The 26,621-nt window shown below is 33.0% G+C and overlaps 3 protein-coding genes and 2 pseudogenes across 3 annotated transcripts; 2 read left to right on the forward strand and 3 right to left on the reverse strand.

Annotated features, from left to right (window-relative positions):
* The first annotated feature begins 3,836 nt into the window (after positions 1-3,836).
* On the forward strand, positions 3,837-8,371 carry LOC107931503 (WD repeat-containing protein 74). The gene is made up of 12 exons (XM_041101495.1): positions 3,837-4,105; positions 4,192-4,307; positions 4,398-4,427; positions 4,523-4,659; positions 4,916-5,086; positions 5,224-5,287; positions 5,382-5,489; positions 5,897-6,050; positions 6,195-6,284; positions 7,005-7,060; positions 7,159-7,213; positions 7,870-8,371. The coding sequence occupies exons 1-12, from the start codon at positions 4,024-4,026 to the stop codon at positions 8,067-8,069; spliced, it is 1,263 nt and encodes a 420-aa protein (XP_040957429.1). The 5' UTR covers positions 3,837-4,023; the 3' UTR covers positions 8,070-8,371.
* A 156-nt stretch (positions 8,372-8,527) lies between these two features.
* LOC107931502 (mitochondrial pyruvate carrier 1) lies at positions 8,528-11,649 on the reverse strand. The gene is made up of 5 exons (XM_016863407.2): positions 11,408-11,649; positions 10,164-10,286; positions 9,970-10,024; positions 9,737-9,872; positions 8,528-8,882 (listed from the first exon to the last, which is right to left on the reverse strand). Exons 2-5 carry the CDS (start codon positions 10,257-10,259, stop codon positions 8,843-8,845), a joined length of 327 nt encoding a protein of 108 aa, XP_016718896.1. The 5' UTR covers positions 10,260-10,286; positions 11,408-11,649; the 3' UTR covers positions 8,528-8,842.
* Positions 11,650-12,547: 898 nt separating this feature from the next.
* On the reverse strand, positions 12,548-15,999 carry LOC107931511 (adenylate kinase 4). Its single transcript, XM_016863420.2, has 6 exons — positions 15,675-15,999; positions 14,128-14,273; positions 13,916-14,035; positions 13,656-13,823; positions 13,340-13,429; positions 12,548-12,890 (listed from the first exon to the last, which is right to left on the reverse strand). The coding sequence occupies exons 1-6, from the start codon at positions 15,784-15,786 to the stop codon at positions 12,792-12,794; spliced, it is 735 nt and encodes a 244-aa protein (XP_016718909.1). The 5' UTR covers positions 15,787-15,999; the 3' UTR covers positions 12,548-12,791.
* Positions 16,000-18,200: 2,201 nt separating this feature from the next.
* Positions 18,201-20,007, reverse strand: LOC107931431 (60S ribosomal protein L17-1-like; annotated as a pseudogene).
* A 2,569-nt stretch (positions 20,008-22,576) lies between these two features.
* LOC107931411 (uncharacterized) lies at positions 22,577-26,271 on the forward strand (annotated as a pseudogene).
* Positions 26,272-26,621: the final 350 nt, after the last annotated feature.

Below are 26,621 nucleotides of genomic sequence, written 5' to 3' on the forward strand. Positions count from 1 at the left end.
ATTTGTATTTTATAATATATCATAGATATATAACCATATAAGCCCAACCCAATAACTCAATACTAGTTAATTGAAAAATGATGAAAACTGAATTAAAGTCGAACTGGTTTAGTCGATTTTCTCAATTAAATCGGTCAGATCAATTTTCTCATTTAAATTTGATTAAATCAATTTAAAAAATAATTGGATTAACTGGTTAAACCGATTGTTGTCCCCTAAATAGAGTAGCCATTTTTTGGGGTCTTAGGAACTTCTATCGCTCTCAAAAGTTTCTCAAAAATCTGTGTTATTTTCAAATTAGTGATGAACAATACATTGCTAGATGCTCAACATTTCCAATTTTGGAAACATTTCATTATTCATTACCATATATAGAAATGTTTTGAAACATTGTGGGATTGGTTCGAGGAACGTTGACGGGGTGAGCGGCGAAAAGCCATTCTTGCAACGCCTAAGTTTTCACTTTGGTTGAAAAAAAGTAAAAATGGTTTAGAGTTAATCGCACCAAACAATGATTCTAATTCTTATTTGTTCCTTAAACTTCAAATCATTCTAATCACATTCCTAAACTATCGAGATTATATCAATTAGGCCATTTCATTACTAAAATCGTTAATTTAAACGTCAAATGATATATCAGATCTTATGTGACATGATTTAAAGTGAATATTGTAAAAATAGATATTTTAAAAATATTTTTTTGAGCAAAACTTTTACAAAACTTTTTTCATTTTTACTTTAAAAACTATGCAATAACATTCTATTTCTTTAATTTTGTTCATTTTAAATTTACCTATAGAGATTTGACTAGTCATTTAATGTTTAAATTAACAATTTTAATAGTAAAAGGACCTGATTGATATAACATTATGTGATAGCCCGAAATAGGGCCTAATCGGAATAGTGGTTTCGTAACCACAAATCCGAAGTGAAATAGTTTAATTTTATAAATTTTTATTAGTTACTGATTGATTGAAATATTGTGTGAAAATATGGATAGGAAATTTTAATGCTTTAGTGCTTAATTGAATTTTTAGGACTAAATTGAGAAAAATGCAAAGTGTGTCTAATTAGTGATTAAATGACTTAATTGAATTATTGCATGAAATTGGAAGTGTTTATGTGGCAATTAGACCATAAATTAGTGTTATGGACACAAAAGGGTATTTCTAGAAAGATATCTAAGTAATGGGTCAAGGGCATTTTTGTTCAAATTGGGTAAAAGACAAAATAAAGAGAAAATAAGTGTCCATCTTCTTCAAAAAAATCAGAAGCTTGCTGCCGAAAGTTTCAGGTTACCATAGTTACGGGTTTTGATTTTCCTAAGCAAGTGATTTCTTGCCCCGTTTTTAATTATTTTCGTATTTTTATGCTTATTGAAGCTTGAATTTCATGTTTCTACCATTTAATTTAAATGAAATTAAAGTTTAAAAATTGACCCATTCATGATATAATTGTAAATTGATTAGTGATGTTAGATAATGAATGTTTGAAGTGTTAATTACAAGTTTTACTAGATGAATTTCAATGAAAAATGTTCAAAAAGGGCTAAATTGTGAAAGATGGTAAAGTGTGCATAAAGTTGTGATTTTGTGAAATTGAGGCCCGTTATGAGCATGAAATATGATTTAGTGAAGTTTGAAATTTAAGAATTTAGAGAATTTTATTTTTACGAGCTTAGGGGCAAAAGTGGAATTTTTGAAAAGTTATGGGGAAAAATGTAAATGTGTCAAAATGTTGTGTATGAATTGTATTTGAATGGAATATTGATAAAATGTATTAAATTGTGTTAATATAGATCAAGAAAGAAGAAATAGTGCAAGTGATCGGGGAAAAGAGAAAGTTATCGACTAAATTACAAAAATAGTCATTTTGCATCCGAGGTAAGTTATATGTAAATAATAGTTATATTTGTATAAATTGTGAATTATATTTGATATGTGAATTAATATTGAATGTGGAAGGAAAGTTGTTCATGAATTATTCAAGTGATAAAGTGTTGAAAATAAAGTGTTAAGTGTAAATTCCCGGTTGAACTTAGGAATAGAATTGGATACAAGTGACATGTCACTAGAGACCAGTGTTACAGTGTTACAGTGAGTCCCGGGTGCTGGGTGATCTAGCATATGTTGCAGACACCTGACAGCTTGTGTGAGCAGGCCCGTGACATTTCCAGTGTTATTGATCAGTGGTAGCTTCGGCTACATTTCAGTGGTAGCTTTGGCTACATCCAGTGGTAGCTTCGGCTACATATCAGTGTGGCACTTATGTGCTAAATCTCTACGTATCCGTGTATATTCCAAGTGTTCAACGGGATTAATAATGAATTAAAGTGAATATGAAATGTTAAGTGTGAAAATGTATATGCAAGTGAATTGGTAAGATTGTGTATGTGTAAGTGATTGAAATTGCTAAGAAATGTTTTGATTAGTTATATGTTAAAAGTGTTAATTATTAATTGAGTAATTATTGTTTACATGTAACTTACTAAGCTATTTATAGCTTACACATCTCTTTCTTTCATTTGTTTTATAGTGATTTGAACTTGATCGAATAGTGGACCGTCGGAGCTCGTATCACACTATCATAACCATCTCGGTATTATGTGCTTTTCAAAATGTTTAAACTATGGCATGTATAGAGTCTTAATCATTTTGAGCATGTCCAAATGATATGGCTAATGTTAGCTATTGAAGTAGTTATTAAAGAATATGTTTTGGAGTTATGTATGTTTAAATGGTAACTAATTCAAAGAAGCAGTTTCTTTGACAGCAGCAGTGACGTGAATGTAAAAAAATCACCATAAATAGTAGAAATGGAATTAGAGGGTGAATGATATATAGAATTAAAGCTTATCAAGTCTATTTTTACATGAAAGAAACGGTGTAGGCAAAGGAATTTTATATTTTGAGATATTTAAATTTTAGTGAGACAGGGTCAGAATGGTTTTTGAAGTCCCCTGTTCTAACTTTAGAAAATCATTATAAATTGTACAGAAATAATTATAGGTCATAATTTATATGTTTAGATTCCTTAGTGAGTCTATTTTCAAAATAAATTAATGGTAACCTTATATGAATTCTGTACAATTAGATATTTGATTTTTAGCACCAAGAGGTCAGATCTGTCGAGCTGTGAAACAGGGGATACTTTAATGAATAAACTGTACTAATGTGCTAAGTCAAAAATTCTGAAAATTTTATGGTAAGTAGGAATATGAGTCCAGTTTCACGGAAAATTTACGGATTTAAATTTTGAGTTTCGTAACTCAAGTTATAATTAAATTAGTGACAGTTGCGCAGGTGGACAGTGTTGTTATGAACAGTGAATTTAATTTTAAAAGCAAATTTTTATGCTCCGAATCGGTAAGTTAAATTGGATGACATCTCGTACTCGATTCCGGAGACGGTCTCGGGTAAGGGGTGTTACACATTAATAGTATGAGGATGTAATTAGAATATTTTAAAGTTTGAGACCAATTTAAAATAAATGTAATATTCAGTTGGATTGTAATGGCTTTAGAATTGGCTTTAATTCATTGAAAAAAATGGAACTTGATTGTTGGTTTATTTTGTTGACTTCCGTTTCCGTTTCAGCTTCCAAAGCAAAGTTTGAGACCAATTTAAAATGAAGGACATAGTTTGGGGATGTCCAATGCTATTTACTCATTTTTTAAGGAAAGGAAGAGAAACGAATAAAGAAAAAAAAGGAGGAAGTGCTTTATTATCATGAAAAAGAGAAGGAAATTCCACAACGTCAAATGAATGGGATTAATTATTCACGTGTACGGATTTAATGGTTTAAATGGCCACACTGGATTTCCCCTAACTTGAGTATCATAATGAAAATAGGGGAGGTAAAGTGAAAAAAAATAGTAAAATAGTCGAAGTGAGAAAATTTCAATAGTATAGGATCAAAAATAGTATTAAGCCCAAAAAACAAAAATATTGTCATAAACCTGTTTAAGGGTTTTTCTGTCACCGTGACTCTCACAAAGTCTCTCAGCCGTACAAGGAGAAAACAATGCCTCGCACGACCACCGTCGACTGCCCTGGCTGTCCTCCACTTCGAGCCTTGACTTTCGATGCGCTTGGACTCATCAAAGGTTTTTCTTTTATTCATATAATCTTTATCCAACTTCAATAAATTCAATCGAAAGATTGAACACTAATTCTGTCATTAATTGAATAGTAATCGAAGCTCCAGAGAAAGGAGGAGGAGTTGCCAAAGTGGTGGAGAGATGGGGAGATCCTGATGCTTCCAAATGTGTGCTTGCCGCTTCCATGAATGACCGCAAAATCGACCCCGTGAGTTTCTAATTTTTTTTAAAGAACAATAGGTAATGAGAAGATTTTTTTCTTTATGCTGAAATTTTGTTTTTTTCCCCTCTTTTGCAGTTATTAGCTGTTGCAAGAAAAAATGGTGTGGTGAGTAACCTTTTTCTTCTTCCCTTGTTTGTTGAACACTGGCTTTAGTAGGATTTCTGTTGAATATTTCCTTGTTCAATATCTATGTCCTGCAGATTGAGATACTTAATCCCCTTAATGGTGAACTTTCCCGTACGGTTTCCGATGTTAGTAATGCTGGTGTTAGGCCAGAAGATGATGCTATTGCTGGGCTGCATTTGTTCAGAAGACAGAGAGTGGAGTTAACCCCGAGGTATAATCATATTGTTATTTTTTTGGACATGGGCATGGGGATATAACCCTTAAAGGATCATTCGAATATATGGAAAAACTTAGAAAAATTGATTATATTCATGCTGGATGCATATGAGTCTTGGTAACATAGAAAATTAATAGAATTCCTATGCTTTCTTATTATGTAATTTAGCATGAATAATAGATGGTTCTTGGTAGTTACAATTCCTTTACTGACATAACCATGTTGATCTCTATAAATTGATTATTGTCAGGTCATGCACTTTGCTCACATGTAAAACAAAAGGAAATGCAAGCATAAAAACTGTTGATCTCGCTGATACTCAAGGTGATTCTGGTGCCCCAAAAACATGGAACGTATGTGGCTCTGGTAATATCTTGTTTTCTGAAGTGGATGGGAGTGAAAGCTATGCCTTATTCGGAGGGTGAGTGTGTTTGTGTCGTATGACTCTTTAAATAAGCTTTGTACTCAGTTTTATCTGCATTTGCTGATAGGATATTTTCATGCTCAACTGGAATGTTATTAGTTCGGTAAATAAGATTTGAGCCTTTTCTCATTCAGGAAGGGTGTTGAAGTTAACATGTGGGATCTTGAAAACTGTACTAAGATTTGGACTGCAAAGCCTGTGAGCGTTTTCAACCTCTCTGATTTATTAAAATAAATTATTTTTTAGTATCTTCTCTGTTTTCATTTATCTTAATGCATCCCGCATTGAACAGCCTCCTGCAGACAGCCTTGGTATTTTTACTCCTACTTGGTTTACATCTGCAACATTTCTTAGCAAAGATGATCATCGTAAAGTTGTGGCTGGTACCAATAACCATCAGGTAATCGTTTGCGGCCACAGCCACTCCTTAAAACATATATGTGTACGTGTGTGTTTTCTATATTTTTCCTTTTCTTTTCTCAAGGAACTTTTATACGTGATCACATATTGCCAGTTTCTAGAATTATTTTTAATTTAGAAATAATAAGGCACATCCGTTTCAAAATATTCCTGAGTTGATTTTTGGTTAAACTTTTGAAAATGCAGTTTCTAGACTATAGTTGTAGCTTTACCTTTATGTGATTCATGTGCTAAAACTTACTGAATTCGAAAGAAAATTAAAGGACGAGTTTTTTTATCAATTTTATTTGGAGTTGTGACTATTTCAGGAATATGGGATTGAGTTTTTGTTATAGTAATGCTTTTCATTCTGTATAACTTTTTTTCCTTTCACGATTTCTGTTACAGGTTCGCCTCTATGATATTTCTGCCCAACGAAGACCAGTTGTATCAATTGACTTCAGGGAGACCCCTATAAAAGCAGTTGCAGAAGACCTAGATGGTCATACAGTTTATATAGGGAATGGATCTGGTGACCTTGCTTCTGTGGATATACGCACAGGTAAGGGATTTGATTCTATGTGCTTGTTCTGCGATTCTTTATGCCATTGACCATTTCTGATTCTCGTTTTGGTGACCTTTCTTCAATGATTTGAGATGTATGTTTTCGTATATTTCGGTTAATGGTGGATGTATTTCCTTATAGGTAAATTGTTAGGATGCTTTTTGGGGAAGTGTTCTGGAAGCATCCGATCCATTGCCCGACACCCTGAACTTCCTGTGATAGCATCTTGCGGTGAGTATATGCCATAGTGTTTGGTAAAGCTAAGCACTGTTACCTGTGTTTGCATACACATTCTACACTTTTGTATTGGGAGGCAATAATTAGCAAGGTGTTCATGTGAGAACAATAGTTAAGGTCTTGGAGATGATTTTGTTGCTTGAAGAGCTAGAGAAGGAAGAAAAAGGATTTCTAACGAGTCTCAAATGATTCTGAAGTGAGTAAAAGGCCAGACCAGCGGGTTCAACTTGGAACCAATAAGTCCAATGGTTCAACAATATAGATTGAATGGAAGCTAATGAACTGGCCAGACTGTTTAAAAACCGGGAGGCAGAGAAACCAGACTGTTGCTTCTTTTTTTTTTTTTAATTAAGTTTAGACTTCTTTTAACCAAAAAATCTGATTTTTTTTTTCATTATGTTTTGGTCCTTTTAAACTAACTTTTAACCTATTTTTACCCAATTTGATTAATTGGTGCAAACAATAAACAATAACGGAGTTGTTTCTTTCCATCCATGGTTTATTGTTAATATAATTTTCCCGACTTTCTTCTTTTTCCATTTTTTTTTAATTTTATGAATTTTTCATGATGGTTGAACGAGGGACTTTAGGTCCAACCGGTTCTCTGCCCATGCCAGTTAAAATAGTTTCATTTTGGCTGATTGAAAATGAGTGAACTTGCAATTATTAGCTTCCCAACATATTATAGAACTGACAAATTTTAATATTTTCCAGGCTTGGACAGTTATTTGCGCATTTGGGACATCGGAACAAGGCAACTTCTCTCATCGGTATGTCTATTCAGAGAACAGAGTTAAAATGTCCTTGCATGTAGTTAAGTTGCAAAAAAATACACTGCAAATATCTGCCTAAAATTTTCCTGGTGCAGGTTTTCCTGAAGCAGCATCTTACAAAAGTTGTTTTTGATACTAATTTTACCGAAGGTCAGTTATTTCCTTGGAATCTTTATTGTTAAAAACTAATTATTCCATGTTTGGTGTCACCACCCGTCAATATGGCATTTTAGTTATAATGGTGAGCAATACTAGTAAACAAGAATTTGGTTGTAAGCCGTTTCTTGCATATCTCACTCCCCCCCCCCCCCCCGGGGAAATAAGACCTCTGCCAGTGGCTCTTGTTGCATCAGATGTTTCCCCTCAACATTAATGTATAGGATTTCACAAGTGAAGAGAGTAGGGGTTGCCCTTTCAGCCTTTTGGACTAGGTCAAAACATATTCGGACTTTGATACAAGGATACATGCAGCACTAGCATTCATGATTGAATAGCATAGCTTTTAGATATGGATAGACTATGGGTTGTAGGATCATCATCATAAGTTGCAAACTCAATTGAATTGCAATTGTATGATTCGTACCTTTACTTAGAGGTGAAACCTTTTTGCTTTACTTAGAAGCCGTATTCGGTTTCATATGCATCTAGGTTCAATTTTATTTAAAGAAAAGAGTTGAGTTGGATAATTTCCGGAAGTTTTTGATTTGTCCTTTAGACTATTAGATGAAAACGGATTGCTGTACTTAGTATTGTTGTAGATATTATTATTATTTTGAATGCCATTCTCATATATGTCATATATGCAGAAGTTAAACACGTTGCAGCCGATTTGGCAGTGCATGAATCACAAAGCATAGGTGAAATTGAAACCGCAGATGAAACTGAAAAACCGGCTATGAAAAGGAAGAAGTCGTCATCTAAAGAAAAGGAGGGAATAAAGAAGTTGAAATCCAAGAAAAGACGCAAAAATCAAGAACATGACATTGCTGCAGCTGATGATGCATAGATAAAATTATTTACTTGCACTGAAATGCTGAGGTTTCAGAACTCAAATATATACACTATGATACGGATGGCATGGTGAAGGAGCATGGGGAAGATGGTTTAAAACTTTAGCAAAGGATGTGTTGGTCTATGGCTGTTTTGATAGAAAATATACCAATGATAGAAAAAACTGGACCAGACATGCCTGTTCGATCGGGATCCAATTGGTGTGATGTTTCAATTGTATGAATGTAACTGAAAATTTTAAGAACCAGTGACAACTGTTAACTTCATAAAAACGTGGATGTATTGGAATTTTGTTTACTTCTTTCTTTTTAGGTCTGATTTACTGCCAGTTTCTTTGCAATTTACTAATTATTAAAAATTTAGAAATGCCACTTAGGGGTCGGAATAAAGGTGGTGTATGGATAAAAAAAATGAAAAATGGAAACAACATAGCTGCTAAGTACTCAAAAGAGATGGACAAAGTTAAAAATTATACATTCTGTGATCTGTTAAATCGATTCCAAATTTATTAAAAACATGACTTGATGCCCAAATCAACAGTGATTGTAACTCTAAGCTAATTTTACCTTTTTAACAGGTAAAATCAAGATTCAGAACACATTATAGGGCCAATCAAGATGCACTCCAACAATCATTATTGGTTTAGCAGTCAAAATGAATGCTTTAATAGTAAGTTCAGAATACTACAATCTTCACAGATCACAATAAAACTCACAGACACTTGGAATGGAAAGAAACGAAAAGCAGCTAGCTCCAACTGAAGCTGCTTTACTGCAATGTAGCTTTGTCTTTCTTCTCCGACAAATACCTAAACAACAGTAGGATGATAGTATGTTAGTTAGATCAAGCGGAAAAAACGTGACAACCAAATATGTAACTGAAAGCAACTCCAAATATTGAAATTTTAATTATCCGGTCTATGAACTCACCATGCTTTAATAAATTCCTACACCTAATAAGGCAACAACCAAATGTTCTTTATGAAATCAAGAATATAATATCCAAGTTTTTCTTTCCTCTATAATTGCAAATTTACATGTAACAAAGCAGATGCATCCATTGTTATCCCAAGTATTTGATCATTGCAAAATTTTAAGAGAATGTGGTCACGAACATCATTTCATATTGAAATTTAACTTCGACAGTACCAATCTGAATCAATTCTAGTCACTAGGGTACCTGAAAGTACCAACTTTTCTATGATTCAGTCAGGGGCGAATCCAGAAATCTTTTTAGTGTAGGTCAGAATTGAATTATAAATTTTTGAGAGGTCAAAATATAATGTATTAATTTATAATTTAAACAATTTTTAAGGAGCCTACATAGCAATTCTTCCATTTTTTTGGGGGGGGGGTGCCTGCCCTCTTCAAATTCGCCCCTGGATTCAGTCATGACATTAAATATTTGTTCAAATTACACATGAGATCTCTATACCAGAACGTGATCGAAAGATTGTAAGCATAAGTCAGCATTAAACAGGGAAAGGGTAATAATGCATAGGTGGAAACAAGGATCGCAAACTAAATCACAATTGCATAGAAATTGGCTCAATGCTATATTGTTCCCACTGGAGTATATTTGTCCGACATATACCCATATCTAACACTCACCCTTGAGTCCAATTAACATATGCTAAATATAAACCAGAAAGATCATGCTTACCCTTGAGCTCTTGCCCAACGGGAGAGTTGGTAGAGCTGTACTGTCTCATTTGAAGCATGGCACGCCAACAGTAGATAGTTTCGTGGTTGTACCATCCATGCAAACCTCATGAATAATGCAGAATAGACACACATCGCTGCACACCAGAATAGAGGAGAATAATTAGAAACTGAGGCAGGCAATAAATACCAAAAAAATCCAAAGCTTCTTTGAACTGTATTTTCTTTTTTTACCTGATGTCATGTTGCCAGAAATCATTTCTGGGGGCTTATTCATGTCCACCAATCCCTGACATGTCATAAACAGTGTTCAGATACAAGTGATAAAGCAAAAGTTGTACGTTTCTCAGATCTGGCATGACTTTGTTCTAGGATGAACAGCTGAATATGTTAAAATGCTATCTTAAAATGATGGTAGTTGAACATACAGCGAGAACAAAACCCCAATTTGCAACAGGCCCCCAAAAGTGAGTTGTTTTTGGGCCAACTGGACTGTTTAGGAATGCTCGGAAGGAAGAAGCCATCTGTTACAAATATTGCTGAATGTAGCTCTGCGATTGTTGAATACAAAATATTATTATAAATCATCAAATTTCAAATACTAAAATAAATTCAGCTACAGAAATAGAAAGCTATATAGATCATCTGAAAGTACTGCCAAATGTATAGTTATAGAAGCTAGGCCAAAATTTCAAACTATTCTCGGGCAAAAACCAAAAATCATGCCCAAGTTCTAATTCAACCCCACTTATGCCACCTCTCGTGTATTATTTATCATCTTACGAGTCAGACTCTACAAGTAATTCAAGACTCTCCTTGGTTGAAAGATGCTACACACAAGCTCAAGTTCTAAGCCATTAACCGATGCAGTAGTCGTAACTATCAGATATGAATAAAACCTAATCATAAACCCCAAAACTGATAGCTATACTTTTGGCATGAATGGTCTTGACATAATATCAAAATTGCTTTCACCATCGAACTCAAAATTCTTAACCTGTAGGCTAGTACATGAGTTGGATTGCTAGAAAATAAATACTTGTTTTAGTCTATGTTACTAGAACTCGAGAGTGAATGTCGGATATGGATATGTTCAAATTTTCTAATTTTTACATATATATATATAGAGAGAGAGAGAGAGAACATCATTTCCTATGCCCATGTCTAGATATGTTTTGGGTACAAGTTTCGGGTACTTCAAAATAAATAGTCTTTGAAAAACACAGCTTTTGCTAGAACTAAAAGCAAATACCTTGGCTTTTTATAATATGATCAAATCTCAGCAATAGATAAATATATAAATACATGTAAAACTGAAAAGACGAGCGGAACACTTTTTGTTCAATAAATATATCTCCCCCAATTTTGATTTGTAGCTAAATCCCTAATCCTACCCGCGTCAGCATAGAGGAACTTAGTTAAAAAAAAGGCTACTCATCATGACAACTTACATAGAAAGCGGTAAAGAATCTAACTTTAAATGAAACCCAATGAAAAAGAATTGAAAAAAGAAGTAGCATACTAATAGAATTGGATCAAGGAGAAAATCACAAATCAGCTAAGAACATCAGTGAATCAGCTAAGATAAGATGGCGAGCGAGAAGATGGTGATGATGATGACGATGATGGTGTGTGTAGGGAGATAAAGAAGAAGTGAATTCAAGGAGAGTACCTTTGTAAACGGCGTAGCCGGAGAAGTCAAAGACCACGGGCCGATGGAGGAGGAAAGATTGGGAAGATGGAAATGTTAGGTGGAAGTGGAAGCTAAAGCTGAAGAGGAATTTGATTGTTTGACCGACTGACTGACTTCCGCTTTGGAGCTTTGATCCTGTAGAATGGAGTCTAAAGTAGAGTTTTATTGGATGTTGACACTTGGTTTAGTGAGTATAATCCTTAAATTTTTTAACAATGAATTTTGTTAGGATATTTTGAAGTTTTTTTTTTCGTAAACCATACCAAGGTTTAATTAGTAAATTGATATTTTGACATTTAGCTTAAAAAAGTTACGAAATAATCATTATATTATTTGAACGTTTTTAAATTACTAGCTATTAAATTATTTAAAAAAATTCAATGAGCTCTAAACGATGATCTGTACGGTAGATCGATACTCATTGTCGAATAAAAGAATATACCTTAAATCTAAGTTAATCTGACAGATAGTGATGAAGATCAAAGAAGAAATTTATTTAGATTTTTAGCTCGTGGATTCTAACATTCAAAGTTATTTTATGAAAAAAATAAATTATAAAAAAGAAACCATATAACAACTATTTTAATGAACTTTAATGAAAATTTTCAAATCGTTCAATAATGATTTATAACTTATAAAATTAAGTGATAAAAATAAAAATTTATTAATAATTTAATAACCTTAAATATAATTTACCGTTATTTTAATAAAAAGAAATAGACATTAATCTCAATCTAGATGATATATTTGGTTCAATTATTTTTTTTAACCCGACTTCTACGGATGAACTGGTTGTCGTTAATAATAATTAGATAATAATAGGTTTTCCATGAAAAATTATATAAAATACAATTTTAAAGTAATCATATGAGACGGCCTTCTTCCAAGAACTTGTCATTCTTGAGTGTGAATATTTAATACATTTTTTAGTATGATTAAAAACACATAACTGAGTTCTAAGTTTTTTCATGTATTTCCTAATAGTTTTTTACCCAAAATGCTAATCATATTCTAACACTTCAACAAGCATATTCAATTTTTTTTTTAAATTCATGTATTTGAAAAATAAAAAATCTCCCTGGATGCAACTTCAGTGATAATACACCAAGTATAAATCAGTTGTTGTCAATCTATAAGTATATCATTATTTCAAGTATCATAATCATCACCAGTACTTGAACAAACAACAGCTGATATTTGGGCCAAAAAAAGCAATGGCATAACAATGAATCCGAATGTGTACTCGAAACACGAGTAAAAATCCATGAAATTTCTCAATTTTTGGGGGGGTCCCTGTTTGCAAAAGAACCAATGTTCATGTGTAAATCACCTTATACGAATCTCATCCGTAACGAGAGTTTCGTCATGAAAGTACTTTCTTAACTTCATCCGTAACCTCTTTCTGAGGCTTTTCCGCGTGAAGCTTTGCGACTATTCCCTTCTCGGAATAATAATCAATCACCTGTAGATATTTCAAATAACACCATTAAGAATATTAATGACAATTCAGAAAGTATTTGAACATCATGGAGTTCATAAAAATATGAAACATCAATATGTTCCCTTTTTAGATTCAAATAAGAACCACCAAATGGCGTCCATACGACACTCGAGATTGGCTAAAAGAAACTCTAATTCTGATTGGTTATTGTCATGTCAAAGCTCGAGTAGCGTGCAAGTCTCTTTTTTTACTATTAAGAAAATTTCAAGTTGAGCTCAAGTTTCTTACAACTTGAAACTTGAGCTTGACTTGGCTCGTTTCACCACCACATATATAACCCATTTAACTGACCCTTCAGTAAAATGCCTTGCACCTATTATGGTAACTATAGGATCCAACTTGGAAAAATCAATACCAAAAAGATTATTAAATCTTTCACAATTTAACCACTTCGAAAGCAGAAAGCATACCGGTTGGGTTTGCTTGTGAAATGCATCAAGCCTTGACTTGAGAACTGCTGCAGTATCATCTTTTCGCTGCACCAAAGGTTCCCCGGTCACCTTGAAGAGAACATAAACATGGATGTGAGGTCATTAACATAATGGCGACACTTTTGAAAAGAAATGGTAAGGAAGCTTATATAAAGGTTAACAGAATGACATGTAGACAAAGCACCATCAAATTTGCATTAAATTAGGTCATACGACGTGCCTCACATAAATTGATTAATTTACCACTCGACTAGTCAACTTTATGCGAAAACTGAAGTACAATTGTTTGACTTACATCATCAAGGCCAGGAACTTTAGGAGGTGCAAATTTCGTATGATAGGTCCTACCACTAGCAGGGTGGATCCAACGACCAGTAATCCGCTCCTCCAAGACTGCATCATCAATCGCAAAATCAAGCACCTTATCAATTTTGACTCCTTGCTTTCCAAGCATGTCATCAAGCTGTATACCGAAGATCAAGAACACGTAATAAGGGATGTGGGTATAAAAATTTTAAAAACCAAGGGTGCATAAAGATTCAAAAGAAGCAACACCTTCTGTGCTTGGCCTACAGTCCTCGGAAATCCATCGAGAATGAAACCTTTTTTACATGAAGGTTTCTTCATTGCTTCATCAATAATGCCAACAACTAAGTCATCGGAAACAAGTTCACCCTAAGCAAGATTTGCAAAACATCTCATTAGTCATTATAAACATACTAAGAACCATTAAAAAATCCCGAGAGGTTGGTGGAAAAACTTTTGACCTTATCCATAGCCTCCTTGGCCTTGATACCGAGAGGGGTTTTAGCAGCAACAGCAGCTCTCAGCATATCACCAGTGGCCAAGTGACACAGGCAGTACTCATCCTTAATTATTGGAGATTGAGTACCTTTTCCCGATCCCGGTGGACCTGCCACTCATAAGATTTCACAATAATTAGAAACAAGCCATCATTCTATGAAATGCTAAACAATACACAAATGTCGATAGTCGCAGATTGCAGAATGTTTTCCATTTGCTGTTATTAGTTGTGCAGTTTCCCCATGATACAAAGTCCACAATGCTTGAAACTCGAGTACAAAACAAAATATGAAAACCAAACCTTAATATCACCCTATTCACTCAAGCAGCCCAAATTCCATCCCGAATTTAGGTCAGCAAGTTAGTTTGTTTGAAACTATGTTGCTTCGACTCTTCATTTTTCTTGATGTATCCATGTCTAACAGGCATAAAAGGATATGACTCTCCATGAACACTCAAAATACATAGAGAAACTTTAAAATTTTAAAACATAACTATGTCAAACATATGCCGGTAACAGATAATCACACCCGAGTCTTGAGTAACATAGGTTTAAAACACGTGCACGACTCTAATTTGCATTAAATGATTTTCTTAGCCATTGAAGCCAGGAACTCTACCACTAAAGACATACTTATTTTTTAGTAGGTCATAAACAAGGGGCATTGATAGTTTAGTCTTCCAAGATCTATTAATTCTCCCGCACAGCAAAACGGGAAAATCAGAATGAATATATAAATACAAAACCAACATGAAAATTGATTTCATTTTATCAAAAAGTAAGTTATGGACTAGACCTTATAGCAAAAACCATGCAAATTTGAAACACATAAGAATAAATCTATGGTCCTTAAAAAAAGTAATAGCATGAACCCAAAATACAGTAATCCACTGTTCATTGATCTAATGTTTGCCAAAGGAAAGACCCTTTTTTTCCCTCTATATGTAAATAAAGGGCATATATATATAATTTCTAAAGCTAAAAACCATTACTTTCTAAAGATAAAAATTTCCCAACACTCCCCTTTACAGAGAAAAAAAGACTGTCAATCAATTCACCCAACCTAGTATAGAATTGCAATTAATCATTGCAAATCCCTCCAAATTAGGGATTTCTTGGAGCGGATAGGTGCAGATCCATCTTCTAAGGAAAAAAACCGCCCATTCGGAGCAGACCGGTGCAAAATCTGTAAGACGGGTCGGGTTTCACCAACCCTACCCTCAATAACCAATGCCCCCCACTTTGCCTATTCACAATTTTTGTGCATTTAAATTATACGGGAAGTAATAAAAAGTTCAATATTTTATATCGAATTTGGAGCTTTAAAAACTCGAACCATGTTTCCATGGGTATCTCTACAAGAATAAACAACCCTAACGTAAAGCAAATTCAAAAAATATAATCTCGGATCTACAAATTCAAACAAAATAAATCCCCAAACTTTCCATATGAAAAAAAAACCCCTCAAATCCAAAACAATTAGTGTTCAAAGCAAAAAACAGAGAGTACCAATGAGGATGAGACGCTTATCTGGCTTGGAGGCGCATTTCATACGGCGAAGAAGCTCACTCATCAGTGATTCAGACGGTATATCTTCCAAGTTCATTGAATTGGTCGCCATTTCCGATCTCTTTTTTACTTTTTTGGGAGGGAATTTCTGGGTTTTTAAGAGTTGATAGAGATTTAAGTTAGGTTATTTAAGGATTATTTTAATTTGGTTTTGGTTGGTACCAAGAGACTTCGGAGTTCGGAGCCACCGATGCTTGAAATTCAAGCAGCGGTCTTTTTCCAGCTTGTTCTAAGCTTTAACTTTGCTTTTTGGACCCTTGGTCTTTTACAATACTTCCCAAATATTCCCCAGCTTTTATTAGGGTTTACAAATCGATTCATTTTGAGGCGTTTATTTGAAAAATCGCCATTTCATTAATAATCATGCTCAAACTGATGTGATCCTGATCGCATCATGTAATGTCACAACCCAACGCCGTCGAGATTGGCCTAAACACGAGGGCCCCAAGTGCAAGATGAAGCTAATTTTTAGCTCATTTGAATTTCTTTTCGTGTGGTTCAACTCATTCGAGCTCAAGTTAGCTCATTCGTGCTCAAGTCAGCTCATTCAAGCTCAGTTTAACTCGTTGAGCTCGTTATTAGCTCTTTAGCTCTTTTAATTTAATTTGCCGGAATAAATTAATTAGTTGAGTTAGTTATTTTAGCTCAAATAATTACTAAGTGTTTAATTAAGAAATCTGGACATTTTAATTATGTTTGTTTATTGCATGTTTAAATTGTTTTAATTATTACCTAGCATAAATGTGTTTGCCATATTACAATTATTTAATGTGTGCGATTTAAGCTAAGTAAATTTGTTGAATTTGCTAGGACAATGTACATGGACGGCAAAGAAGAGGTGGACTGCAACAAGCATAAAAGCCGAATTAATGTGGAGGTGAACGGCATGAAATTAAGGAAGCATTTGACCAACATCATGCATAATTTATGGAACAAATTAAGGAAGCACTTGACCAACATCATGCATAATTCATGGAAGAATTTGAGGAAGCATTTGACCAACATCATGCATAATTCATGGAAGAATTTAAGGAAGCATTTGGCCAACATCATGCATAATTTAAGGAACAAATTGAGGAAGCACCATGGCCGAATTTGGCTTCCAATTTTACCCATTCGGCTACCTTTTGTTTTGCCTATAAATATGTGTTAAATTTCATTGTAAAAAGGGAGAAGAACCTTGAATTAATGTTTTTACATTTTGTGAGATTGTTTACAACTCTCATTATTCTCCAAAGACTCGTTTGACTTATCAAGTAACCCTTGTGGCGTCAACCCATTCTTCTTATCCGAACTTATCACTTTGCATCCAAAGTGTGGCGTTCAAGTTATACCGAGGTTCCTATCATCTTTGATAGTGGGTCAAGGTTCCATTTTATTCGTTTTCCATCCATACAACATTTAACCTTTCCTAAGTATTCGTATAAGTCTCGGGTTAACACACTTATATTGTGTTGGTTCAACTTGAATACTTGGTTTTCATTCACCTATAATCCTCAATACACTTCATAACCCTTTTGAACTAAATTTGAGCCTTTATCCCTTCTTTCTTAACCTATCTTCGACAAACCTTGATATTACTCCAATTCACGATCGGGTACATCAACGACTCGACTCTCATCACCGAGGCCGGGGCGTATCACAAACTTTAGATTATTTTCCCCCAATCTTTATTATTGCTTTAAAAAGAATGAGATCATATATTTCCTTATCGCCCAAAAAACTCATTGTATTTCTTTTACAACATTTAAGGAATTATATCATCCTTTAAATAATATTTAATAACTTTCACTATATATCATAATTTCTATTAATTACCTACTCAATTTGATGAATTTATAAATAAATAATTTTTTATATAACATTTCACTTGTATGATCCACCTCGAAAATTTTAATTCCATTAGTACAAATTTATAAAAAGATTTTAAACAACCAAAGTAAAAGATTTACAATTTCGATCATTTTAGTCATGACTGTTAAAAATTAGTATAATAAAAATTTTAACTCTTAACTTTTACATATTATATCAATTTACAAATAATCTCAATTTGATCTTAATTCCAAAAAATTCAAAAATTATAGAAAAATACATAAATATTTTCAAAAAATATAATAATAAACTTAAATAATATAAAAAAATAAAAAATATTGTTGACAAAAATGTTCGCTTTCATAAGAAAATATAGATTTAAATATTACAAGACTTTGATATTCAACATTTTAAACCTACGTTAAATTAAAAATACATATATAATATTAGAAAATTTTAAACTAGGTAGTACTGTTCAATAACCCAAATAATTGACCCAAAAAAACCCAATTTAACTGAAAATATATTTTTACAAAATTATAAATAAATAAATAAAAATGACGTTGAAAGAATACAAAGAATTACTTATTTAAAACAGATTTCAAGCTTAAGTTTGAATATTTTAAAAAATCGATAAAAATAAGAATACAAATATAGAACTTAATCAGGTTTACGAGCTACTTTAGTATTACAAGCAAAATCACCATAGAACCAAGAATCTCCATAGACAAACTTTGAGTCTTAAACACCTCATTGTGAAGGGAAACACAAATGTTCTCATTACAGAGACAACTAAAGAAAAATGTAATAGTTTCCGAGTTAAAATCCACCATCAGCAAATTAAGTTGAAGCACCCTTCGATTTCCTCGGAGCCAACTGAGTCTCAGGCTGCAAAAATAATCGAATATTATGCAATGCAATGTCTCATTACGCTAATCAAGATTTTCTAGAGATACTACTGATCTTGAGAATGAATATTAACATTTACCTCTTTTTTCACAGGTTCCTCTTTCTCTGACAGTATCAGTTCAATGTGACAAGGTGAAGACATGTAGGCTGCAAAAGGAAAAAACAGACACAGCTCGGAAAATTAGAACCACAACCCGAATGTAGAGTAAGGAAGGTAAAAGAAATTACTCACGGTTAATCCTTCCATGTGCACGATATGTTCAACGCCTTTGCTTCTGTGCTTGGTTCACTTGGATGTGAGAAATGATAAGTGAGTCTACATCCAAACCTTTCACCTACGAAAAAAATGAGGAAATACAATGGCAAAAGTTTTAACATTATGGACAGAATAGAGTAAAATGTCAACTCGTTGATAGATACCTCGGCATTGCTCTCAGCGTTCTTGAGCAAATCGAGAATGAATTTTGCAGATTTCACAGGCCAGCGACCTTGTCCATTAGAAAGGCGATTCTTAGCCTGTGCGGTTCGCCCAACTCCACCACAGAAGCGCCGAAACGGAATTGCTTACTTGTGGGCAATAACATCCTCCAAGTATCTCTTTGCCTTTGTCAAAGGTAGCTTCCGGATGGCAAAGGCAGTTTCTCGTGTATTCTGTTGAAGATAAAAATATAACCATTACCAATGCTCATATACTTAACCTAATAATCCGGTGCTGTCATTGTTATTAGCCATCTCCCAAGTCCAGAGCACAAGGCTACCACATTTGCACACAAGACCACAGCTCGAAACTAAGCATATCATGCCACTAACATAATACGCAACCAGTAGAACAATAGCTCAAAACAAAGAGAAAGTATGACTCCTAGTAATCTACATGTAAATTGTTCATATGATCAACTTAATACCACGGAAACTATATTACTCGGACTTGAGTACGAGGGACTCGGGTGCGTTGAATGTTTTTCAAAATTTTCATGCATTCAAATATTTTCCTAAACACAATTGTCGATGAAAAGAGATCAGCATACCTTAAAATGAACACGAAGGTCAGAACCCCTAGCTTTGCAAGCTGAAAAAGAAAGCAATAAAATAAACTAACAATCAAGTTCCATTATTTTTTTCAATGAATTAAAGCAAACAGTAATACACAGTTAAAAAAGAGCCCTGAAAATCCAAATGAGTATGCATTTGAGTTTCCTACATTTTACCCAGATACCAAGCAGAAGACAAGACTTGATCTTAAGTGATAATGATAATAAAAAGCAAAATTAAAAACTTACATTTAGTATGGTTGTCCGGTTCTCTTGAATACTTCACCTAAGAAAAAGAATACCAACAAAAATAATGAAAAAGAAAATAAATTAGAATTAAACTTGAATGTTTCTCGAAGAAAAATATGGAAAGAGAACTTCGAAGTGAGGAAGATTGACGAACCATGGTTGCTGCTGCTGTGTGTAACAGAGAAGAGGAGCAGATAAAAGGGATGGTTTTTAGGGTAAGTTCCTTATTTTCCTGTCAAGGGTCGTTTTTGGGTTTATTGAGCAATTTTCAATTAGGCCTCACAGTTAAATTGAAGTGGCCTTTTATTTGTTTACTAATTTTCAATTTTACATGCACACTCTTGATTTTATTGGTATTATTCACATTTTCATAAAAAAATTAAATTAACAATGAAATACAAATAAATTACCATAAGAGTTAATTATATCAGTACCATTAAAATTTTAATATTTTAATTTATTTTTTTATTCTAGAAATTGAATTGAGAACCAAAATAATAATAATAAAACAAATGTGTAATACTAAAATAATTAACCGTTAAAACTAAATTTTGTGTTATGACTAAAAAAACCTACAACATAAACTATAAATTTTTTTAACAATATCATTATAGATTTTGACCATATCTCTTCTTTTTGACACAATGCCTATAATTATCGAGTATTAGCAACAATGCTCATGCCAATCGAGCTAAGACTTAATCGGCTTCATAAATTATAACTTTGTTTTAATTTATAAATTATAAATTTTGATTGAAATTTTATTATAAAATTTAATTTTTTTTCATATATCTATTTTTATTATAAATTTTTTACTGAGATAATATAACTGATTAATTGAATACCAGCTCAGTTAAAAAAAACTTATTTACCCATAATCAATGTTATTATGATCATACTTTTATACGATCTTAAATAAAGCAATTAAAAACAACAAATTTAATAATCCAACACATATTTAATAAATTTAAACACAAATTATTTACCACTCCGCTAATCATTAAATAAAATTTACAAATTTTTACATAAAATATTATGGTGTACTATTATAAAATTAACACGAATTCAACATAATTTTGTGCTTCAACTCGAGGTAATCTTTTATCCTTCGCTTTGAAATAGATTTCTTTTTCTTTTGAATTTTTCTAAAAAAAATACATATTAATTATATATTTCAAATCTCATGGCATTTTAGGGTTTAATATTGGGCTTCTTTATTTTCTGGCCGAAAGTTTTATGGGGTTTATTGGGCAATTTTCAATTAGGCCTCACCTCTAAATTGAAGAGCCCTTTATTTATTTACCAGACTTTACCTACTTGCTCTCTATTTTCAAATAACAGTTGGACTGTTAAAATTTTGTTAATATTGTAGTTGCAATCCACATCTTCATAAAAATTTAAAAAATTTCTTTAGTCTTTTATTTATTTACTTCGAAAATTTTGCACATGAAAAGGAGTAACATAAATAAGTTAAAACTCTACCTATTCAGCGTTCTTTCCCTTCCCTAAAAATTAATACTATTTTTTGCATTCACATTTAATGATAAGTAATCTATTTTAATTAGTCTCCTCATGAATAAAAGAACATTTAAATATCAAATGAGAAACTTGTGAATTAAAAATCCAGTCACTTGTTGTATCTCTTAGAACCCTATATTGGTCAAACCAACTAAAAAAAACTTCACTCTTCAAAGAAATTCAAACCAGAAATTAATAAAATTATTGTAGCATGCATTGAACTCCATTGTCCCCTTAGCAATAATCAATAATGAACAAAAGTAAAATGTGAGAATTGGATGAAATTTAAGTAAACTATATATAGAGTTGTTTTGTTTAATAATTTGAACAACGCGTTTTTTGAGAATACGATAAAAATAAAAAAGGGAAATAAGATTTCTGTGTTTTATGTTTCAAACTCTTTCAAAATATCCAATTAAACCACCATTTACCGGTATGAAATTTTTTTATCCATAAGATAAATTCGTTTGGAGTGAAAACAAGGAATCCCAGCTCAAGGAATAAAATTCCTTCTGTGAGCCAATCTTTAGAGCACATGTTGGCGACAAACGTTGATCTATCATACCCCTTAATCAACTATTGAGCAAGCGTTATATTGTCTATAAACTGTAATGCTTCTCCCTTTCACAAAAGCAACAAATAATGTGTAGAAGATGTGTGGTGAGCCTACTAACAATTATCCTAGTAATGCATTTGGGAACCAAGGTGGCAATATCTTTTAACCACTATTAAGTATTTGCATCTCAACTTTCCTTCTTTTATCTTTAACTCGTAGAGAAATTTCACTATAGTAAATAATATTTAACTGAAAATGTTTATACGTATAATTACCTTCTATAAACTCATAACTATTATCTGAAAATGTAAATTAATATATTTAAATGGCTTTGGTGGTGCAAAACAATTCCTATCCAAAAAACGCAATGATTAGAGAAAGAAATTCCACATCAAATGAAGAAAATTGACCATCTCACACTCTGCATACTGTCGAGCAATATTTCTCTTATTGATTATTACACAAAGTAAACTTTGCTCCTATGAAAAAAGTGACCATACAAATTCAATTTTAACATACATTCTTTAAATTCCTTGGTGTCTTTGGTATAACATTGATACTTTGAGCTTTCACAAGGGTAAGCAATGATATTGATTTTAAAATTATCACAAAAATATCAAAATTTAAATGATTTAAAAAAAACAGATATAAAAATGATTTAAAACTTCAAAAAACCTCCATTCCCAAATGCTGTTTTTTTTTTGTTATATAAAAAATGACTACAATTCATTTTTTTAAAGAAAGTTGAAATTTTTTGAAGTGTTTTATTTTTATATTTTTATATTTCAAAGGCCAATGGAGACTCGTCTTCTCAGCCCTTCGATCATGATCAAACGGCTCCTGGCGCTTCCAAGTTCCTCTCAGACCTTCCCTCTCGTGGCCACCTCTCTTCCACCATCATCTCCTCAAATCTGGTTTTGCCTTCTTCCTTTTTCCTTTCTTACTTTCAATTTCATCTTTAATCCCGATTGTTATTGTTGATTCTTAATTTTTGAGCTTTGGTTGCTGAGAAAATGTGAAGATTGATAAGTGTGATAAAGTGAGTAGTTTTACTGAATTCAGCTTAAAACATGGGTTATGGTTAGCTCAAGAAGATAATCTTAAAGTAGGATCCAATGGTTTTAGCAGCGGAATAAATTGGTTTAGGGTTCTGAATTGAGGTTTTTGGCTATCTTGAATTAGTTTGTTTCTTGATGATACTACAAATGTGGTGAAAATTATGTTTGATTAATGGCTGCTAGGGTTTGACGATGGAGAGCAATTGGTTACTTGAGCTAATGAAAATCTAATATGGATCTTTGGAGAACCACACCAAAAGCTAGCTGTTGAGGTTTGAGAGCATAGATCCGTATAAACCTCATAAGGAAATCGCATACTTTCTTATGTAATATGTTTTGAGACCGAGTTACTGTCAAGCGTTTGTATATAGAGATGTGTTCTAAAGTATGATATCTTCCAAATTGCCATTTTCGGTTGTCTTTAGTAAATTATTTTTGGAGGCCTTAGTTCAGCTTAGGACAATTTCCTGTCAGTTTTGGGGACCAAACACTTGGATGCAACAACTGAATACAATATCATGTTTGCTTGTTGCGCATTCTCTTCCAAGCATGTTAGCCAGGGTTTTGCAGTTTAACATTTGACTTGGAAAGTAGAGGTCAAGTATGTATTTGACCTATTGAAAATTCTTTAAGAGTGAAATACGTTATTTCAAGACAGTGTTAGGATTTGTATATAAAGCCTTGTTTAAAGTATGATATCTTGGAGTTGCTATTATCAGTTGTCTTCAGTAAAATTCTTAGTTTCGGTTTGGGATAGTTTCCCGTGAGTTTTGGGTACCAAACACTTGAATGTACAAATTAAATACAGTGTCATGTTTGCCTGTTTAGCATTCTTTTGTAAGCATGCTTTATGATTGTTCCTTTCATCTGTTAAGTAATGAAGGATTAGGAAATTGCTGGTCTGGCACTGGAGGTCTTATCCTTTATGTTTGGATTTTGGACATGTTATGGTCTTTCTTTAGAATGTCCTGTGCTCCTCTCTTCAGCCTACATCAATTTCCCCATGTGTTCTGTGTGTCAATGGAGTTTAGATACTTCTCAAAGGATAGCTTTTTGTATTATCTCTCTGTATTTGTTTTCTTTAACAATTACCTTAACTCTATCTTGCCATACAAAAGCATCGCACATCAGGATCCTGGAAGATAGTAAGACAGTGGAGGCCCCTACCCACTTAGCTTCTTTTATTGCCCTGCTTTTGTTTCCATCTATCATTGGAACTCTTTAAGTATTTCATGCTATTTCTCTCAAAGAATCTTCCTGAAACATATAGAAAAATATAACCTATTTTCCAATTCCATTCATATAATATAATATGCCTATCGAAACAAGCTAAGAAGAGTTTCTTATTTGGTTAAACAGCGAATCAGCTTGGTTAGGCATCTAGAGGGAAACTTGTTCGGTGACTGTGTAGCTTGAATTATTGCAATCATCTACAGTGCTGCAATATTTTGCATATATTGCAAAAATAATCATGAATTACTGCAATTACCTATACTTCTCCGTTGGATCAAAATTGTTTTGCTTATTTGCAAAATTTTGCAGGGGGGGATGCGAGTTTATATTTGTGAGCACAATACTTCTCCTCCAGGTAACTGTAAACTTCAACTTATCTTGGACTTTCAATATGTCTTGAGGGAAACATATTCTTTACTTATGTCTTGAATTGATAATGCACTTTTTAACGCATCAGCGTTTAATAGTGATTAAATTGCAATTATAATTTGATTTTAATGGTATATGTTATTGATTTATGGTTTATGCATAAATGTAAGAAAGTAAACATCCAATAGCTTTGTTTGTTGCCTCTTATTTTATAATTTGTACATGCATGCAATTATCTGCTTGTTATCTTGTGGATTCCCCAAGATAATAAGAAGAATGCAAGAAAACTGCTTCGAGAGTTGTTCTTATTCACAAGCTAGACAATTTTACTCTTCCATGTATATCCAGAGAGCCAGCACATAAAGACAGACCAACAAAACATACTCATTAGGTCGCTCATGCTTAATAACACTAAGGGTGGTTCCAGTTCAAAGGATGTGAAAGCTGCTGCTTAGGGTCCTAGAAAGAGGTATTGATTTTGTATTATATTTAACTTAGCTTGTCACGATTCATTGTATACATTTGAGTTAACTGTCTTATCACTCTCTTTAATCCTCATTTCAGGATAGGGATCTGAACATCCTTTTGTAGCTTCATTCATGGATCGCATCATGTTATATTTGCATTCCAGTAATATCTAGAGCAAAAGGCATCTTATTGCATGTGGTCAGATTTGATGTCTAGGCTAGATTGTTTTGACCCTGCCAATTTTTTCCCTCAGGGCTGCTGAAAAAGTCATGGATAGCAGCGGTTCACCAAAGAAAGCCAATACAAAAAATAATTCTCAATCGGGTCAGTCAATAGATGTTCTGTCCTAGTACTACATATGTATTTGCATCCATGGTTCAATTTATTGGGTCAACATTGTCATGAAACAAGAATGTCACTTAGGTCATATATATATTTGATGAACTAAAACGAGAATAACAATTTCCCTACAGAATAATAAATAATACTGATGCGTTTTGTTTTATGTATTTAATGTCAGCCTTGGCCCATCCATTGTCCACCATGCGCTTGATTTTTCTTCTATGATATTGATCATCTGTTAGAAGTCGGTCTCTTTCACTTGTTGTGTTGCTTATCCGTAATCAGACTAAGTTGGATTTATGAAATGTTTGGTTTCATTCTACTGAGAATTATTATCTCGGGTTTCCCCTAACAACTTAAAAACTTGCAGAGGGATCAAGCAGTAGTGTAGCCGAGAAGGACTACCATAGTTTTACTGTAGAGAGACTTCGCGCTCTTCTTAAGGAAAGAGGACTTTCACCCAAAGGAAAGAAGGCATGTTCTTGAGAAACCTTTCTTCGATGCTTTTAATTTTTAAGTACCGTGATTGATTATAGTGGTCCAAGAGCAGTGTTTGGCGTCGTAGTTCATTTTAGGTGCAATACAACTACATTTGTCAAGATTATCTACTTGTTTTGGATGATAAGGCTACCTACTTGCATGATCGAATAAGCTTAGCTTGTTAATGATTTGTTCTAGATCTAATGATGTGTTGAACCGTGCAGGATGAGCTGATCGCACGCTTGAAATGTGTAAATGAATCAGCCGAGTAGTTGGATCGATGCTTCGGCTGTCGTAGGCGATGGATGTGGCCTAAAAAGGGAAGAGGTGGATGTGTAAATGTGTAGATGCTTTTATATATCTATGTAGGTGATCAGCGCGAGCATTATCGAAATTTTATCACTGATTTTCGGGTAGTATTCGTGTAATTACGTGAAATGATTTAGTAATTAAAGTAAATTACATTATGTGCATTACAAGTAAAGGCTTGCAAATAAAATACAGGTTTTCTTCGTGAAGCTCTCCAATTGATTTAAAAGAATGCTGTTTAAAAAATTTATTGGATAACATGTTGGGTGTTTTATTTAAAAATTATATAGAAGTACAATTATAATAATATTAATTGCCATTTAAAAATAAATATATATATTTCAATTGAGTTGGTATTCAGTTAATTCATTATATTTACTCAATGAACAAATTTATAATAAAAATAGATATATAAAAGCATAAATATACAAAAATAATTATATAATTCATTCCAAATAATAGAATATATTACCATTTTTTATTAACAATCCAAAAATTTAAATTAATCATATGTTAGAAAATGGTAATAGCTCCTATTTTGGTACCTAAAACT

This window comes from Gossypium hirsutum, chromosome D09 (assembly GCF_007990345.1).
Source record: "Gossypium hirsutum isolate 1008001.06 chromosome D09, Gossypium_hirsutum_v2.1, whole genome shotgun sequence".
NCBI classification, from domain to species: Eukaryota; Viridiplantae; Streptophyta; class Magnoliopsida; order Malvales; family Malvaceae; genus Gossypium; species Gossypium hirsutum.